The 21,001-nt window shown below is 34.3% G+C and overlaps 1 protein-coding gene across 6 annotated transcripts in view; it reads left to right on the forward strand.

Annotated features, from left to right (window-relative positions):
* Positions 1–21,001, forward strand: part of LOC149808282 (cytoplasmic dynein 1 heavy chain 1-like) — a 231,803-nt gene that overhangs the window by 145,601 nt on the left and 65,201 nt on the right. For 3 of the 6 annotated variants that reach the window (XM_089975555.1, XM_089975577.1, XM_089975569.1), the window contains 7 exons: positions 893–984; positions 4,316–4,409; positions 4,770–4,961; positions 5,810–5,989; positions 7,499–7,652; positions 15,650–15,845; positions 20,295–20,412. In XM_089975555.1, the coding sequence (XP_089831681.1) occupies positions 893–984; positions 4,316–4,409; positions 4,770–4,961; positions 5,810–5,989; positions 7,499–7,652; positions 15,650–15,845; positions 20,295–20,412 (1,026 nt within the window). Of the gene's footprint in view, positions 1–892; positions 985–4,315; positions 4,410–4,769; positions 4,962–5,809; positions 5,990–7,498; positions 7,653–15,649; positions 15,846–16,113; positions 16,310–20,294; positions 20,413–21,001 lie in introns of all 6 variants that reach the window. The other 3 variants (XM_089975563.1, XM_089975582.1, XM_089975574.1) reach the window with 1 other exon arrangement.

A 21,001-nucleotide genomic window follows, 5' to 3' on the forward strand; every position in this document is an offset into this window, starting at 1 on the left:
TGATGACTCCTAATTTCATGGCTTGCCTTGTGATGACTCCTAATTTCATGGCTTGCCTTGTGATGACTCCTTATTTCATGGCTTGCCTTGTGATGACTCCTAATTTCATGGCTTGCCCTGTGATGACTCCTGATTTCATGGCTTGCCTTGTGATAACTGACAATTGATTGGATTTGTTACCAGTCCAACTGACCAGGGGAAACCACTCAGCAAGCATGCATCATTTTAGCACTGCTTCTAAAAATAGCCAAATGCTTGGGATGGCTGGATTTGCAAGATAGTGGCAGTTTTATATAATGATGAGGTAAGTATCATCAAAGAAACATTTTCCTCTGGAAATTGTTTACTGTGCTGTTATTTTCTATTGAAGTTATGCAAAAGATGAAAATAGTTTCTTCCCTTGTAACAATTTCTAACCTGATGCGGGATGTCACAGGTTTGAACCTGGCTGAATCATACCAGAGCCTTATAAAATTGTTATTTGCATCTGCCTCACTTAGCATTAAGAGGTTAGTGTTAGGACTGGTTGGCCTGTTGTCAGGATCATGGAAGTGGGTAGAACATCATCCTACATCTCTGCAGCATGATGCTAGACATCACAATAAACTGCCACATTGCAGACATTGTAGCAATATGACTAACATTGTTAAAGCTATGTTAAAAAAAATCCAAAAAACACACATTCTAAAACCTACTGGAATTGTACTCTTAATTCAGTGCTCTTTTCCAATTTTATATTTAGAAGGTATTATCATTGACAGTGTCAATACAAAGGCAGATGATTTAAACTGCAGTGATCCTAGATGAACCAATTTGCTGACTTGATATCATTATTATTATTACTATTATTAAATTTTCAAATGTCTTGATGGTGTTTAAATTCTTTCCACAGGTTATGAAGAACCTTCATGTTGTATTTACCATGAATCCATCATCAGAAGGACTGAAAGACAGAGCATCTACATCACCTGCTCTCTTCAATAGGTACACAATGATTAATTTACACTAAGTTTAGTTTGGTTTGATGCGTTATGGCACTCTTCATTAGGTACACTGATTTATTAATATTAAGTTTAGTTTGGTTTGGTGCTGCATGGCACTCTTTAATAGGTACACAGTGATTAGTTACACTAAGTTTAATTTGGTTTGATGCATTATGGTACTCTTCATTAGGTACTCAGTGATTAATTTACACTAAGTTTTTAATTTGGTTTGATGCTTTATGGCACTCTTCATTATGTACACTGATTTATTTACACTAAGTTTAGTTTGGTTTGATACTGCATGGCACATCAAATTAAGAAGGTTATTTTGTGCTGAGGCCATTGGAGTAAAGTGTCTTGCCCAAGGAACTTCCACGGTTGCTGATCCAGGTTGATCAGATGGTAGGATTTGAACCCATATCCTTGCAATCTTGAGTCTGGCATGCAAACCCCTAAGCCAGTGCAATTCCCACTTACTAAGTAAAACTGTGAGATCTAGTGTATCAACTCCGTTAATCTGAATGCCTTTTCCCTGCATGCTTTATGTGGATAACAAGGGATTTGAGATTAACTGTTAATTTGAATGCCTTTTCCCTGCATGCTTTCTGTGGATAGCAAGGGATTTGGGATTAACTGTTAATCTGAATGCCTTTTCCCTGCATGCTTTCTGTGGATAACAAGGGATTTGGGATTACCTGTTAATCTGAATGCCTTTTCCAGCATGCTTTATGTGGATAACAAGGGATTTGGGATTAACTGTTAATGTGAATGCCTTTTCCCTGCATACTAAATTTATGTGGATAACAAGGGATTTGGGATTAACTGTTAATCTGAATGCTTTTTCCCTGCATGCTTTATGTGGATAACAAGGGATTTGGGATTAACTGTTAATCTGAATGCCTTTTCCCTGCATGCTTTATGTGGATAACAAGGGATTTGAGATTAACTGTTAATCTGAATGCCTTTTCCCTGCATGCTTTCTGTGGATAGCAAGGGATTTGGGATTAACTGTTAATCTGAATGCCTTTTCCCTGCATGCTTTCTGTGGATAACAAGGGATTTTGGATTAACTGTTAATGTGAATGCCTTTTCCCTGCATACTAAATTTATGTGGATAACAAGGGATTTGGGATTAACTGTTAATCTGAATGCTTTTTCCCTGCATGCTTTATGTGGATAACAAGGGATTTGGGATTACCTGTTAATCTGAATGCCTTTTCCCTCCATGCTTTCTGTGGATAACAAGGGATTTGGTATTAACTGTTAATCTGAATGCCTTTTCCCTGCATGCTTTATGTGGATAACATGGGATTTGGGATTAACTGTTAACCTGAATGCATTTTCCCTGCATGCTTTATGTGGATAACATGGGATTTGGGATTAACTGTTAACCTGAATGCCTTTTCCCTGCATGCTTTATGTGGATAACATGGGATTTGGCATTAACTGTTAATCTGAATGCCTTTTCCCTGCATGCTTTATGTGGATAACATGGGATTTGGGATCAAATGAAAGAGTACTAAACATTTGTATATATTAGCATTTAACAGCACATCAGCACAATAATAGCTACATGGTATCTTTTTCCATTTATTGTATTGAGACTCTTGTTAGGGTATATATTTCATGTTTTGCATTGTCCTGTCCTTGTATATTTAAAATCTGTATGTATTTAAATGGTATCTTAAGGATGTATTGGCCTGCCATTATTTGAACCAGTGTATTTTCACACTGTGTGTATGTAGAGAATTTTCTTATTCATGTAAATCAACTTCTTTGTATTGACTTTTTAAACAGAAATTATAAATCGGAGGGATGGGAGTATCTTAAGTGTGTATTTGCCAGCCATTATGCATGTAATTGAAAGGAGACAGCAGAATCTTTTCAGATTATAAATGGAGGTGGCTTTTGCAGTTTTGGCAGAGAAGCATAATTTTATAACTAACATATTTTGTTACATAATTAAGAATGTCTGATTGTTGAAGACAATTGTTACGTTATGGTTTATAGTCAGTAACGAGCCATCATTTCTTAGTATGTAATGAAATTCCCACTGTAAAGAAAATTTACTGCTGCTTCTCTAAGGGTATGGTAAGGTGATTAGATTGGCTATGTATTTCATAGATGTTGTTTTTGTGATCCTGAAGTGCAGTGAGGAACACTTGTTTTTGTTTATAATATCGATTTCATTTATGATCCATCTTAGTTATTTCACATTATGTCATGAATTGCCTTTACTACTACTTGACAAATTATTGCCCAAGAGGGTATATTTCTGGCTAAAATTATGCATTTCAGAACTGTACAATTTAGTCATGTGATATCATGTCGGCCCATGCTTATGATGTTTTAGGGATACCAGTTAGAGCTCTTATAAGTATTGTAACACTTCATGACAGTGATAAAAGTATTTTTTAATAAAATTTACTCACATTTCCTAAACTTCTTGATTTATTTTCTTCATATTTGAGATGAAGAATTAATTGTAAAGTTAAGACAACCAATTAGGTGAGATGCATGCTTTCCCCTTCCTTTAACCTTGAGGTCAAGGTCACATTTGGAGAAAACAAGTTAAGATTTTAGTTAAAGCTGTTTCATTTGCTTATACATCCCAAATACAAAAAATGGTTTTCTTCATATTTTGGATGACACATGAAGCTAAGACAATTTGGTGACATGCACACTTGGCCCATTTATCTTAGCATCTGGTTCACAGTCGTAGAAAAGTTACATTAAGCTTTTAGTTAAAGGTTGTTTTTTTTTCTTCATTTTTTGTACTTATAAACTCATGGAGTTTCTTCTACCTGAATGTATCATTATGAAATTAAGGCAATTCATTTGTTAACATGCTGTGGCCCCTTTGATTTTTTTGTCATATAACATTTGGATTATGGTCGGGGTTTGGGGGGCTTTTTTGTGGTACTTCCTTATATTTCCAAAAGCTCTTGATGTATTTTGTTTATACATTGGATGAATCATTTTGAAGATTAGACAGTTCATCATGTGACGTGCTTGATGAATTGTTTCTACCATGGGTCAAGGTCACACCTTTTTCACCAATGCTTTGATCATGGACTCAACATTCAAGACCTGGCCTTCTTATCTAAATTTCAAGCTACTAGCCCTGTCCTTATCTAACTTTAACCCACTAGCCCTGGCCTTGTCTAAATTGCAACCCACTACCCTTTGCCTTCTTGTCTAAACTTCAACCCGCTAGCCCTTGCTTCTTGTCTAAATTTCAACACAGTAGCCCTAACCTTGTCTAAATTTCAACCCACTTTTTTTTTGCCCTGTACCTTTTTTCCTTTTTTACCTAATACATTTTCTTACAGGTGTGTGCTGAACTGGTTTGGAGACTGGTCTAGAGGAGCACTGTTCCAAGTTGGCCGTGAGTTCACCAGCAAGATTGACCTGGAGAAGGGAAATGTGAGTGAAGAAACCTGAAACTGAGTTAAATGAAAGTTAAGCATTTGGTTGGTTGGTTGTTTGTTTCTTTGGGATATTTCTAAACTAAGTAACAAAAAAATCCACACTTTTAATTCTATTGAACTTCACTCATAAAAACTGTGAATTAGAATACAAGAATGCAGTGATTACTATATGAGCTGCATGTATACAAATACTGTATGGAAGCTCCATTGAATTTTGTTGTTTGTTAAATGGGAGAAATAAAAAAAAATATTAAACATATTTGTTATTCTTCTCGTGAAGATTTGTTAAAAATTTAAGTCAAAGAGAGTGATGTATAAATGGATGCACATGTAACATAAATTTCATCTATTCCAGTACATTGCACCTGACTATTTGCCCATGGCGGTGGACAACCTGCCCTCTCCACCCTCACACAGGGAAGCTGTCATCAACACATTTGTATTCGTTCACCAGACGTTACACCAGGCAAACACTCGCCTTGTCAAGAGAGGTGGCCGAATCATGGCCATCACTCCCAGGCACTACCTTGACTTCATTAATCACTTTGTAAGTAATTGTTTGTGATCCTCAGCATTAAAGAATCTGTAGGATGAAAAGTTTGCATTCTGAAATTTCTGTTTGGAGGAAACTGATATTGAAACATTAGACTTTGGATTTGGTAGGATATAACCTGTTTTACATTGTATGAGCAATTAGTCACGAAAGTAGTTTATAAAAGATAGTATTTTTCATGAAAATGACTAGGTGGTTCCAAAGGTAGCTTACAGGTGTAGCATCATGTTACAGGTGTTTCAAGAAAAACACACACAAAGATACACATAACTGTTGATATCTATTTACAGCTGCTTCAGCTGGATTTGGTATAGTTTGCTTTACTGCCAAATGTAAAAGTTGTGTTGTGCTGAGGCCAATAGATTAAAGTGCCTTGCCCAAGAATACACTATGGTAGCCAATTATGGCTATAAGATGGTGAGAATGAAACCCACATTTTTCTAGTCGCATGTCAAGTGCCTTAACCACTGAGGGACAGTGGCTGCTGGGTCAGATGTAGCAGATGAGTCTAAGTTCCTGTCCCTAGGGCTCAACAGCAGTTCCATGTCAGATCTCAGACTCCTTAATTATTGATCTAGAATCTGTTGTGCAGACCTTTAATCCACACTGCTTCAGAACTGTTTGTACATGCAATGTTGATCAAAGTTTTGACCCAGATCTGCAGTTTCATAACATACTGGTAGATCAATGTCAAAGCTGTTTCCTTTAAATCATTTGTAGAATGACAGCAAAGGTTCTGATCTGTAGTGCATTATATTATGGCATATCTGGGTCTACACTGATGAGAGCTTGGTGTCTATTGTACGTTGGTAAGTAATGTATAAACATTTCTTGTCATCCAGGCCAAGCTGTACCAGGAGAAGCGATCCGACCTTGAGGAACAGCAACTTCATCTGAATGTTGGTCTGCAGAAAATCCAGGACACCGTGATGCAAGTTGAGGAGCTGCAGAAGTCCCTCTCCATAAAACGTATTGAACTAGAGGAGAAAAATTCTGCTGCCAATGCCAAGCTCAAACAGATGGTAATGTCACTAATAATATTTCCATATTACAGGCATGAGATATCTGAATAAAAACTAAATTACTGATTTACAAGCCTGATGTATGCATAAAGTATTGAATAGGAAATTCCTTTCCATGACTGCCATTGTTATGCTACAGGAGAATGGAATTTATTACTGCAAGCCAGTTTTCTTGTACCAATAGAAATGAAAATTACCAGGAGACATTTGTCTTTGCAATGTTGAAAACTTAACAATTTCATAAGAATGTTTGGGATTAGGTTTACATGTCCAATATAAGTATTGATATGAATATCTGTCTGTTATTGATATGAATGTCTGTTACTGATATGAATGTCTGTCTGTTATTGATATGAATGCCTGTCTGTTATTTATATGAATGCCTGTCTGTTATTTATATGAATATCTGTTATTGATATGAGTGTCTCTGTTGTAGAAATGATTTTGTCAAGCCATCAAAGGCTATATATATTTTCGGTCATGAAATTGAGAGATAACTTATATGTATTGGTGCATTCATGTTTATTGGTAGTTTTGTATGTATGATGCTTGTCATATTCCACAATGTGTCTCTTTTCAGGATAACTCTTCAGTGTACATGATATTCCATCACCAGTAATTTGTACAGTAGTGTTTAAAGAATAGAATTAAATACCTCAGTCATTTATTTGTGCAGGTATAGTTAAGCTGAACTGAAATTACAGCCATACTTAGATATTTGAACTACACTGAAACTGTCGAAAATACATTTTTGGATTCCATTTCTACACTGAAACTGCCCAAAATACATTTTTGGATTCCCTTACTACACTGAAAGCATACAGAACTTGAAATTTTAGCAACCTTCAACATCCCAGATCATACAGAAACATGATTTGCTCATACAATCTGGAAAAAGTATTCTGTACTGTTAGCTGCCTAGTCACATTGGTAATAAGGGTAGATAAAGCTGCCCAATGGTAATCCATTTCTGAATGGAAGATTCCATATAATGACTTTAGATATTATATAAATCAACAGCATTCTCTTCATGCCTGGCAAAAGCATGTGGAATGAAAACTCCACAGACAAACTTTAAAGAATAAAACCCACCATTGGAGAGTGGCTTACTTATAAAACAATTACCAAAGACTAGTTGATATTGTGCTAATCATGTATCAAACACACGTAAATTAATAGTACATGACTTCTTTATGGTGAACCTAAAAATGTTGCATGTGTGGGGGCTTTATCTTCCTCTTTGTTTTTGTTTTTAATGCAATTCTGTATATTTACATTTTTAGAACTTTTAATTGGTACCTTATTTCCAGTATTGTGGTAATATGCTTTCAAACACTACCACTTCAACTACTACTATGGTAAAATTTCTTGTACAATTTAATTTATTATTCAGATAGAAGTAAACAGGTTCACTATTTTCATGTATTAAAAGTTTTTCTTTTGTTACTATGGCTATGATTTTATAGAGAACACGTAGTATACATGTCTGATACATTCTACCCTTGGTAGGTTAAAGATCAGCAAGAGGCAGAGCGTAAGAAAGTGACATCACAGGAAATCCAGGCGGCTCTCTCAGAGCAGACAAAAGTGATTGCCATCAAGCAAGCAGATGTGAAACAAGATCTGGCCCAAGTGGAACCAGCAGTCATAGAGGCACAACAAGGTCAGCTTCTTAAATCACAGCTTTAAATATTAAGGCGTAATACGGATTCTGAATCTGTACATAATGAGTTCTTGCTCAAAACATGCACAGTTTGCTTTCAGAGCAATTGCATAAGATTTTAGTTATCAGGAAGCTTATGTTATATTATGAATGATAATTTTCCAGATCTATTTGGATTTTGATTTGGCCGACTTGTTTGAGATAAGACATAGAATTACATGATATCTTTGCTGTTGTAACAGTCACTCCATAATTATTGATCTTTCATATTAGCTTTTATTTACTTTTCAGGTTTTACATGATAATATATGTCAAATCTATTTTCACATGTCTGGAAAAAGGTGGAACATATAATGTTATGACAGCTGTCCTTCCAGTAGTCTGTTACCTTGTTTGTTTTTGCACAATAACTTCACCGTATAACATTACCACACTTTGTTGATGACTTGCACTTGGGGCATCAAAGACTGTTGAATTTGGGTTGAAAGGGTCAAATATGAAAGTCACTATGACTGAAGATGAAGGTCATCACAACTGCAAGAAGAAAAATAGTTTTCACCTAACGGTTCTGCATCACAGACCTGGACCAAACTTTGTAAATGGTTTGTACTTGGAGTAAATGAAAAATGGTTTCTGCAGCAACAACAAAATCAGTTCTGGACCATGTTCTTTAACCAAAGGATGTTAGGAAAGAAACTTATTGATATTACGGTCAGAAGTCAGGGTCACTGATTGAAGGATGACAAATGGTTTGGGCATAATAACTTTACTTCTAGATCATGTACATTGACCAAAGGTGGCATAATAACTTTACTTCTAGATCATGTACATTGACCAAAGTTGGTGTAATTACTTTACTTCTAGATCATGAACATTGACCAAAGTTGGCATAATTACTTTACTTCTAGATCATGTATATTGACCAAAGTTGGCATAATAACTTTACTTCTAGATCATGTACATTGACCAAAGTTGGCATAATACCTTTACTTCTAGATCATGTACATGGACCAAAGTTGGCATAATAACTTTACTTCTAGATCATGTACATTGACCAAAGTTGGCATAATAACTTTACTTCTAGATCATGTACATTGACCAAAGTTGGCATAATTACTATACTTCTAGATCATGTACATTGACCAAAGTTGGTGTAATTACTTTACTTCTAGATCATGAACATTGACCAAAGTTGGCATAATTACTTTACTTCTAGATCATGTATATTGACCAAAGTTGGCATAATAACTTTACTTCTAGATCATGTACATTGACCAAAGTTGGCATAATACCTTTACTTCTAGATCATGTACATGGACCAAAGTTGGCATAATAACTTTACTTCTAGATCATGTACATGGACCAAAGTTGGCATAATAACTTTACTTCTAGATCATGTACATTGACCAAAGTTGGCATAATTACTTTACTTCTAGATCATGTACATTGACCAAAGTTGGCATAATTACTTTACTTCTAGATCATATACATTGACCAAAGTTGGCATAATAACTTTACTTCTAGATCATGTACATTGACCAAAGGTGGCATAATAACTTTACTTCTAGATCATATACATTGACCAAAGTTGGCATAATTACTTTACTTCTAGATCATGTACATTGACCAAAGTTGGCATAATAACTTTACTTCTAGATCATGTACATTGACCAAAGTTGGCATAATTACTATACTTCTAGATCATGTACATTGACCAAAGTTGGTGTAATTACTTTACTTCTAGATCATGAACATTGACCAAAGTTGGCATAATTACTTTACTTCTAGATCATGTATATTGACCAAAGTTGGCATAATAACTTTACTTCTAGATCATGTACATTGACCAAAGTTGGCATAATACCTTTACTTCTAGATCATGTACATGGACCAAAGTTGGCATAATAACTTTACTTCTAGATCATGTACATGGACCAAAGTTGGCATAATAACTTTACTTCTAGATCATGTACATTGACCAAAGTTGGCATAATTACTTTACTTCTAGATCATGTACATTGACCAAAGTTGGCATAATTACTTTACTTCTAGATCATATACATTGACCAAAGTTGGCATAATAACTTTACTTCTAGATCATGTACATTGACCAAAGGTGGCATAATAACTTTACTTCTAGATCATATACATTGACCAAAGTTGGCATAATTACTTTACTTCTAGATCATGTACATTGACCAAAGTTGGCATAATAACTTTACTTCTAGATCATATACATTGACCAAAGTTGGCATAATTACTTTACTTCTAGATCATATACATTGACCAAAGTTGGCATAATAACTTTACTTCTAGATCATGTACATTGACCAAAGGTGGCATAATAACTTTACTTCTAGATCATATACATTGACCAAAGTTGGCATAATTACTTTACTTCTAGATCATGTACATTGACCAAAGTTGGCATAATAACTTTACTTCTAGATCATATACATTGACCAAAGTTGGCATAATTACTTTACTTCTAGATCATATACATTGACCAAAGTTGGCATAATAACTTTACTTCTAGATCATGTACATTGACCAAAGGTGGCATAATAACTTTACTTCTAGATCATATACATGGACCAAAGTTGGCATAATTACTTTACTTCTAGATCATGTACATTGACCAAAGGTGGCATAATAACTTCTAGATCATATACATTGACCAAAGTTGGCATAATTACTTTACTTCTAGATCATGTACATTGACCAAAGTTGGCATAATAACTTTACTTCTAGCTCATGTACATTGACCAAAGTTGGCATAATAACTTTACTTCTAGATCATGTACATTGACCAAAGTTAGCATAATTACTTTACTTCTAGATCATGTACATTGACCAAAGTTGGCATAATTACTTTACTTCTAGATCATGTACATTGACCAAAGTTGGCATAATTACTTTACTTCTAGATCATGTACATTGACCAAAGGTGGCATAATAACTTTACTTCTAGATCATGTACATTGACCAAAGTTGGCATAATAACTTTACTTCTAGATCATGTACATTGACCAAAGTTGGCATAATAACTTTACTTCTAGATCATGTACATTGACCAACTAGTCAGCACTCTACATAGTTTTAAAAACTGATCTTATTGGCATTTATATTGATGCAAGAGAAAGTCATAAAGCAGTCTGTTTTATAAAGTCAAATTTAATTTTCTAAAAAGTTATACTCTATGCCAATATTATTGAATAGATTGTTTTGAGCCATTAAAAAAAGTTTTATGTTTGAAAAAGAAAGTCTTTTATTTAAGCGTTTTTGCATCTGGATTTTTATATGAGATTTTTAAGCATGATTTGCTGAGTTATACACTAATAATTATGTTAAGAAATGAATGCAGTTGCACTAAGAAATGAATGCAATTGTGCTAATAAATGAATGTAATCACACTAATAAATGAATGCAATTCAAACTGGTGCACATGCATGAAATTGAAAAAAGATGGGAAGCCAATTTTAGTAAACAGGTTTATAAATATCCTTTAATAGCAGCAGAGACAATGCCATGACAGATATATTCCTGAAAACATTCCATGGTAAAATGCCGAAACTGTTATTGGATTTATCTTCTTGGGATGAATAATCATGGTTGTTGAAGGATTGACTGAGGTCACACTTTTAATCTTATCATGAAAAAATTACAAAAAGAAACCTTTCAGACATATTAAACCTTTCAAATTAAACATGTACAAAAAACACCATTAGGTTACATTCTTGTTGAGTATATTAACCTTCATCCTGTAAGACCAAAGTAAAAAATATTTAAAACTCAATTTGAAAATTTCTGATGATGTTCCACCAGAGAAAATCATATATTAAAGACTTGTTTGTAATGTATACCTTAAGGATTTTATGTTTTGTTTGTCTTTATATACCTTTAAGAGAATTTTAACTTCTGTACTTCTATATATTTGTAGTAATACATGTTTTTGTTTTATTTTAAAGGTTTCATCATTTCATCATTTATTTTTACATTTTTAGAATTTAACTTTTAAACTGTACCATATAGATAGCATTGTGGTAAAGTGCAGTTAAACCATATATATACATACAAAAATACATACTCGTCATCAAAGGATGATGCCATAAAACCAATACCTATTGATCATTAATCCTTCTCACTGATATCGGTTGAATGGTGTCTTTTTACATTGATTTTGCATGATATTATTTTATTTTATATAGTTTTGGTTAAATAGTTATTTTTATTTAAATACTAATATTTGGTGGTGTTTAATGTGCAAAGATGGCAAAGGTGTAATGGAAGTTTTATAAGGGTTCTACTGTGAAAATATATTTATAGAGATATTGAAAGAAAGGATATCAAGAAACATAGCAGCATGTAAATTGTTCCTTATCCATTGACTTATGCAATAAGGCTGAAACATTTATCAAAATTTCTAAAGTTGTATTTGGTTTACAATAATTGAAACAATGCCATTTAATTAAAATGATTGAAAACTCAACTTTTTGCGTCTACCAGTTAGACTTGGTAAATAGCTGACTGATGTAAAAATGTTCATGCCATACTTTACTGGACTTGTGATAGTTTGATTTGCTATACTTCTTTTACCTCTTATTATGGCAAGTTTTAGTGTGTCTTTGTTGTACATATGGCGTTTTAGTCAAAGATCACTTAGATCCCACTGCTACAGACATGTATATGATAAAAAGATTTGTAAATAGATGCATCTGGGACATATTGTTTGGATACATGCATGGGATATTTTTAGGACTTTTAATGGAAAAACAAAGAAAGCACACAATGGCTAACAAACTTGAAACATTATTTCTTTAAAATAAAAATCACTAATCAAAAGGTTCTGTTAACAAATATAATTTTAAAAGGTAAATTATATTTTTTTTAAATAATTATACCAACATTATTTTTAAATCAGCAGTATGCAAAAATGTGCATTAAAACAAATTCTCATCAACTTGAGTATTTTCCTAGTGATGCTTTATTGGAAGTGAAAACATACTCTTAGAAAGAATTAACAGAAATACCGTCCTCATAAGCAGAGATATGGAAGCATATCATTTAATCTTGATGGGTAATTCCAGCATCACTGTCAGGCACATGCATGTTCGTTTACATATTTACCAACTTTTAAAAACATCTGCAAGCAGTTCACTAAGCTACGCCATTTATATTTTTAAACATTGCAGCCCAAATATGCAATATCTTTTCCTAACTGCAAAAAAAGGCTTTGAAAATAAGATAAACTTCATATTCAATTTGTAAAATTTAGTTTCTTAGCCCCTCCATTTGGGGGCATTTAGATTAGGTCCTGTCCATAGGTTCATATTTCCTTATGTCTGTCAGCCCCCAAAAGCTGGTTGGCTGGAGTGTGCAAAATCACTCGATGTAGACAAGTGAAATTTGGCTCCCTTAATTGGATGTACATGTTGATGGCATTAAAGGAATTTTTCAGATTTCTAGTAGGAGCATATGTATTTACAGAATTGAACCTTGTGCAGATGACATGCAAGGAAATGAAATTTTATGAAAACTGGAACATAACCTTAGACTTCCCATTTCACTGCCATTTGCCATGGATTTTATCATGACTTGTAGGGAATACTTGAATATTTGGCCACACCTCAGCAGTTTACCCCAAGCATTTCAATTAATCTTTCCTCACTTCCTAACATCTTACCCTCTACATTGAAGTCTTCCCTATCATAGCAATTCTGTCATAAGGTTTCTGTCCAGTAATACATATTTCCTCATACCTTCAGGCCTGTACAGTAACAACTGTCATGCAATTCAGAGGCATTATATTTATCTATAAATTGGGTTGTACTACTGTTGACAGCCAAAATCAATCTTCTAGTTTGATGTCTAATGGCCCCTCATTCACAAAACCTGTTGAGCAAGAAAAATTCAGACTCCAGCCCAGAACCCCCAGTCAAAGAGCTGACTTGCAGTTCCTCAAGTAATGGAAGAACACAAGAAGATCCAGAATGTTGACATGTAGGATTCTAACTTCATTCTTATCAAAGTTATGTAAAGGTAAAGTTTGCGAAGATTGAGCTTGAGTTTACTCCTTATTTTACAGAACTCCTGAGTGCACTGTAACTCAGATTTGTATACTCAGTTGTGAACAAACTCATTTGTAAGTTATTAATTTTATCTCTACTGGTCATACAGAGAAGAGATTATGGGGTGCTCTTTTTTATGCCATCAGTCTGTCTGTCTGTTAAATATAGGTTTTATATGACTTGCTCCTGAACTACTTGGAGAATTGACAAGAAACTTTATGCACGCATTCATCTTCTGGTCTGGTTGAGCCTGAGTGAAAATGGTACAGCTCAAACATCTAATATAACCATCTTGAAAATCATGTTATCTCTACTCCAGAGGAATGGATGTTCATATCAACATGGGATTTTCAATAAAATACTTCTTATGATATCTAGTTTGTCCCCTGTGAAAATGGTGCTGCTGTGATGCCCAATATGGCCACCACAGCATACATCTTGAAAATGAGTTGGCCTCAAAATGGCGAGAATGGTGGCTATGATTAAAGTATCTCTACTTCAAAATGGATGGCTGTATCCACGTTTTCACCAATAGACTTCATATGGTGCCTAGTTAGCCCATAAAGGAAAATGGTGCCAGTCATACATCCAATATGGCTGCCATGTTGACTGTCTTAAAAATATTATCACTAATCCCCTGACCATTATGATATGTGGATTTTCACTAAAAGACTTCTTATGATGTCTACTTTTCCCAATGAAAATGGTGCAATCTGACATCCAATATGTCCACCAGAGCAGGTAATTTGAAAATCTTGTTATTTCAGAAGAATATTAAAAATGGTTTAAACACTCTACAGTTAAAAGGAAAAAATGGTTGTTTCTTTCATTCCTGGAAGTTCTTCTTGCCCATTAGAGCATCAGTCCCCTTGAAAGACTCTTGCTAAGCTGAAGACTGTTGTGAACTATGGGGAGTAATTTCATGAAAAACCAAATATGATGCCATGTAATAAATGATATCTGAGTTTGAGAAATCAGTTGAATATATGGCCTGGTTCTATGCTGTTTGCAAGGAATAAGATGTAGAATAAATGGCACAAATCCCCTGATCTGCTGAGTGCAGACTTGTTCACAGTTGGTTGCAACTTTAAAATTGGTAAAATCAGAATATTTATCTGTTTCTGTGTGTGTGTGTGTATGTGTATAAGATCAGTTTGTCTTCTACACTATATGCAAGAAATTTAAATAAATCAGAAGTTAGAAAAAAAGGTTAAATTAAACTTATGGAAATTAGACTATCTTTACTTCCTGTGCTGGTCTTTCAAAAACTCATGAAATTAAAACAAAAATTTCCTACATTCTATCAATATAAAGGATGGATTCAGGAACCATTGATGACATACTTTAGAAGTTTACTTTTCTCCTCAATTCTGCCATTGGTGTGTTATATACACAACTTGTTGCAGCTTGTTTATTAATATTTTGTGTCATTCATTGAATAAAATGGAAAAAAAATAGTTTTTAAGGAATGCATAAGATAGAAAAATGTAACTAGGAACAACAACTTTGAAACTTTTTTGTCTTTTTTTGTAACTGGCATTAGCATGATGATTCGTAGGTAACCTTTTCCTCTTGTGATGGTGGGAGTGTCAACCATGATTGTTTTGTTACAGTTTTAGGTACAGGGGGAGGGGGACAAAAGTCACTATATGGACAAGTATGAGATGTCACTTTTTACAGAACACTCATTAGAGTACCCCACCTTACGGAAAACCTAACATGAGATAGCATTACTGTAGGTTTTAATTATAATTTTTTATGAAAATATTCCTTTATTAATAGAAGCATTGATATAGCAAACAAGGTTCTGTTTAAGTTAGGGTCATTATTGTCATTTCTTCTAAATTGGTTGAAGTGCTATTTCACAAGCTTTTCCTTTGCATGCTTGTTTATTATTTGCACTTTTGCTTTTGCACTTTTGTTCCCTAGCTGTGAAAGCTATTAAGAAGCAGCACCTTGTTGAAGTGCGAGCCCTCCCCAATCCTCCCATCCCAGTCAAGTTGGCTTTGGAATCCATCTGCATGCTTCTGGGTGAACAGGATCTCGACTGGAAGTCAATTCGTAGCATTATCATGCGGGAAAATTTCATCTCCAGCATTGTCAATTTCAAGACTGATGACATATCGTAAGTTATGGCATGCTGAGTTTTAAAGAAATGACAGAATGAAGCATGTGCAGGTATATGATAGTGTCCTAAATGGAAACGGTATAGATGAAGCATGTTTGATATTGTTTTGGGTGTGGTTTTTATTCAGTGGTGAATTTTCTTGGACTAAATAACACTCCTAATCTTTTCCTTATTTGAATAGGAAACTTAATCATCTGCACATGTTGCTTCTGTCATTCCATAATATAAAGGACATTTAGATAAATTCAAACTGTTTTTGCTATAGCTGTGCAATCAATCAAGAAGAAAGATCTTGTTGAGGTACGAACAATGGCCAACCCGCCTCCAGCAGTGAAGTTAGCCCTGGAAGGAATCTGCCTTCTGCTGGGGGAACCAGTCACTGACTGGAAATCTATTCGAGGAGTTTTGATGAAAGATAACTTCATCCCCAACATCGTTAGCATGAAGACCAATGATATCAGGTAGAGAGAGAGAGTATTCTACTGGGTAAATACGAACCTGTAGCTTTGAAAATACCCATTATTGATGTAAACTAACCAATACACTGATGCTAGAGCTTAAGGTTTTATCTTTGAAATGCTAAAAGGAAAATGTAGCTTCTCATGCAACAGAAATTTCTTGATTTTTGGTGGTAAATTAAAGTACTTTTGTTTTGTGGCAGGATATAGGTATATATCACTTTAGGGCAAGAACCACAGCAGCATCTGTAGTTATATCAACCATTAAACCATATATAGTTATATCAACCATTAAACCAGATATAGTTATATCAACCATTAAACCAGATATGTTTGGGTTGCATCATAGCATGCAGCAGGAAGAAACAGCATATTGTTGAATATTTGTGGTTTGTTCCAAAATTGTGTGTGAAAGATTTATTTCTTGCCATTTTCAATTGGTCTGTGCTGTTACTTTTGTAAAACAATATTATATTTAAAATCCATCTGCAAAATCAACATGTGTTTCTCTTGAGAAGCACACATGTAGTCACACTGCAATCCCCATCTTACGAGGCCATCCTTCTACAATAGAATTGTAGAAGTTTGAAACGGGTAAGGGGAACATTTTGGTTTAAATGTATAATTTTAGCTTTCAACAAGATGCCTTCTAAAAGATTGGCAGTACTTGAGAGAGGGGAACAACCTTTAGATTGCTTGTTTAAAACGTGCAATAATTCAGAAGAAAAGAAAAATAGACAAAATATTTTATTGAAAATGTTCCTTTGTGTATGCTTGGCATAAAATAACAACTTTCAGCAGATGTATTGCAAACAGTAGTATCAAATTTTGTACGACACTGGATAAGAGTGTGGATCTCTCAGCTTTGGGAATATAGTTTTTTTCTATGCATTGATGTCTAAAACTAAATTTTGTTCTTTTGTTCTGTGAATACAAACAGTTTTAGTTGTTTTTAAAATGAAGGTGATAAAACTTGCAAAAATTGAGGCTGGGTTCTTCAGTTTTTTTCTATTTTTGAATGTCTAAACAATTATAGCCAAAGTTGATTTTACAGTTATTTTTTGTACAACTGTATAATTTGTCAAGAATTTTTAAGAGTGGTGGTAAACTTTTTGCCCCATACATCAATAGTTCAAACACAAGTACTTTGGGGGAGTTGCCACACAGGTGCTGGTCAATTTAACAGCAGAAGAACAAGGTGTGATTGGCTGCAACCCAAGGTTACCCTGTTAAGATATGCATAGACCTGGAGTGCTGACCATAGCAATTGTACTAATTTATCTACACAAAACACCAGGTTACTGTTACAGTAAAACCTGTCTGGTGCAACCACCCCTTCTGTCAACAAAAAGTGGTCACTTAGGATAGGTGGTCTTAATAAAAAATACTCATGTTTATTGTACCTGTATTTTCTTTAATCATAGTTTTGCTAAAATATTACATGAATTCATTTGAAAATACTATGTAGCCAAAATACATTAATCACAAAATTTATTTTTATTTAAAGTTTCATGAAGTTTGTTGGCATTATAGCATATGTATTGTAAAGTAACTGCAATGCATCACTCAATTTTCCTATCTATAAATTGTAGAGTTAGCTATGATAACACATTAAATTTATTTACAGCCAAAAGCCCAAAACTATATTGCCCACAGCATAAATAATGAATGGATCAACTCAATAGTCATTGACACAAAAGTTTATCATAAGGCATGAAAACAGTTTAAACATATTTACATTGCTCTTTGAAGAATTAAAAAAAGCAATGATTTTTAATGTACTCAGAAGACAAAAGCTTCCAGGTGATGTTGACTCAAATAAAGATGAAGTCTGTTTTGTGATTTCTGCCTAATTGGGCAACATTAAAGGCACTGGGGTGGCTATTTTGCCTAAATTGTACCTCAAGCTTTGGTCCTGCTTGTAAATTCTAGCATCAGCACTGCCACCTGATCTAGGTTTACGACAATTTATATTTGTGGTGATTTTAGGGCAAAGTGATCTTTTTTTTCAAGCATTTCAAGGGTTGTACTATTTTTTGCATGCAACAACTGAAAGATGCAGTGTCTGAGTCAGAATGAACAAAATTATTTCTTCTGCTTTCTGTCTAAACTACTTCCATTAAAATAAAAACTATGTGATAAACAGAATCTCAAATGGGTAATGATTTGATATTAAATTTATGAAACCTGATGAATGTGAAGCCTTTGCAAGCCTTGTTGAGCAAAAGATTGACATTATTCAACTCATTTAATAAATTCAATATTAAATCATTAGCCAGTTGAGATCATCTATATATACGTAGTCAGTGACACATAAATCCATATAAACATCTTCATAAACACTGACAGATTGCTCAGTCAATAAAAAATTCAAATATTAATCATATCTGCTCACATATGTTTAAGTAATTGTTGGGAATTTAATATGAGTTACTTGGGCTCCCAGTGAGATGCTGGAGTGCTATGGTAATCACTTGTCCTGTTTCTCACTTCTTGTAATTACCATAGTTCTGAAATTCTTGCACATGATTTGTGCCACTTGGTATGTGAATTTCCTATCAGTAAATATGTTTTTGTCATGCCCACTTTTTTGTGATGTGAGATGAGGCAGTCTCTTTCCAGCAGTAGCGGTATTGTCAACAGTTAATGTTTTATTTAAAAATTTCATTTGCCTTCAGATCATAAACCCCTTGAAACTAAAAAAAATCATTCTACTTGTTTGCCCTTTATACCTTGCGGTCAAAGTCAGTCTTAGAAAATTTGCATTAAAGTTTTTTCAAAGCTTCCTTTTTTTTCTCAACTCCATGTTAGTAGGAAGCAAGACATTGTAGTCATTTTTCCAAAAATGAAATGGTAGTATCAACAGTTTGTTCATGTTTTGGTTAATTGTTTTTCATGTAGAATGTAAATGTTTGAATTTTAATTGGCAGATTATGGTCACTCAAGGTCATAGTCATGTAAAATATGAGTTACAGTTATGGTTATATTTGTTTCACTTGCTTTTACTTCTTAAAGCACTATATACTCGTATGAATCATTATCAAGCTAATTCATTCTGGTTTGCTGTTTTAACCTTTTGACCTTGGGGTCAAGGTCACATTTTATAACAACACTATTGTCATGGGCTCAACATGCAGCTCTTGTTCTTCTTTGTTTAGCTGTTTTGTCTTTTCAATTCCAATTTTGATTATTTCCCATTTTCACAAAATTGAAATATTCAGGTCCTTGTGACTAGCATGGCACAGAACCAGTCAGAATATTCTGATGCAGTTATTCTGTACATTGTCTGATAGATTCTTTTACGGGTTTTGTCTTGTTGACTCTTTTTGGATAGAGTTATGGCCGTTGATAATTAATTTCATATCTTCATATGCAATGTTGATACGAACATTGTCTGAATGACTTGACATGAACAGTTAGAACAGTTATGACCCCTGATTGATTATCCTCCTGAGTTATGTTACTGCAAGATAAATGTTAGATGTCATCCTCATTTGCCATGTGACTTCAGATTGGTGGAACCATAAGTGGGTTCAGTTTTCAACATTCCACAATATCATTTACAGAAAATATGGTCCCTGCTTGTCCCTTCTCCTTTCTTTGGTTTCCAAATTATCCATTTTTTTAAAAATTTTGTTGGATTTCACCCAAATTTGATAGGTATGCTGCTTTATGTTTACAAGTCATTGTGTGAGTTTGATTTCCAGCATTCTACATCATCATTTAGGAAAGTTGTCACCCCTGAATGCCCATCTTCTCCTTACTTTGGTTTTCTGACAGAAATATTTCAAGTCCTGCTATGCAGATTGTGTTCAGCAGGTCTCTTTGTGATGTACCAATTGCAATAACACTAGTTCATTTCATTGGTGCCATTTTTTTGGGTCCATTTGCATATATTTCGTCCAAATATTGAAAGAAAAAAGATAAAAGATAAAGCAAACTGAAAAGTTGGACTTGGCAAAAAGATTAATGTATTTTTGTCTTTCAGTGATGATATCAGAAACAAAATGATATCCAAGTACCTGAGCAATCCTGAATACAACTATGAGAAAGTCAATAGAGCCAGCTTGGCATGTGGACCTATGGTCAAATGGGCCATAGCACAGGTAATTGTTGATACATAACTGTGAGAGGTCCTATTGAATTCACAATAAAAATCTTAAGGAAGTTGTGAAACAAATCATGTTTTGGCTTCACAAGTTAGTAAATTCAGCGTTTATTGTGACTGCTACTTATCTGAACATTTTAGCTTCCAACATTTGATTTTCTAAAAGCAAGTTCAAAAAAATACGACTGTTCAGGTCACCTAGTGGTTAGAGCATCCACCGGGTGCAGGAGGTCAGGGGTTTGAACCCTGGCCAAGTCATTCTGAAGACTTATTAAAGTGGTACTGACAGCTGCTTCACTAGACGTTCAGCAGAGGTTAGTGTTGGGACTATTCGGCCTGGTGTCAGAATAATGTGACTAGGTGGGACATCATGCTACATGTCTGCGGAATTATGCACCAGTGCTAGGCATGTCTATAAACTGCCACACTGCAGACATCATTAGTGATATAACTGAAAAATTGTTAAAGCTACATTGAAAATCCAAATCACACACACACACACACAAAAGAATATGAGTTGAAAAGAGGTGAAAGTTTCAGTGGATTTTTACCCACTTCCAGTGTTGCAGTGTTAAAAAATCATGGAG

Source organism: Sinohyriopsis cumingii, chromosome 1, assembly GCF_028554795.1.
Source record: "Sinohyriopsis cumingii isolate HCF-2022 chromosome 1, ASM2855479v2, whole genome shotgun sequence".
NCBI classification, from domain to species: domain Eukaryota; kingdom Metazoa; phylum Mollusca; class Bivalvia; order Unionida; family Unionidae; genus Sinohyriopsis; species Sinohyriopsis cumingii.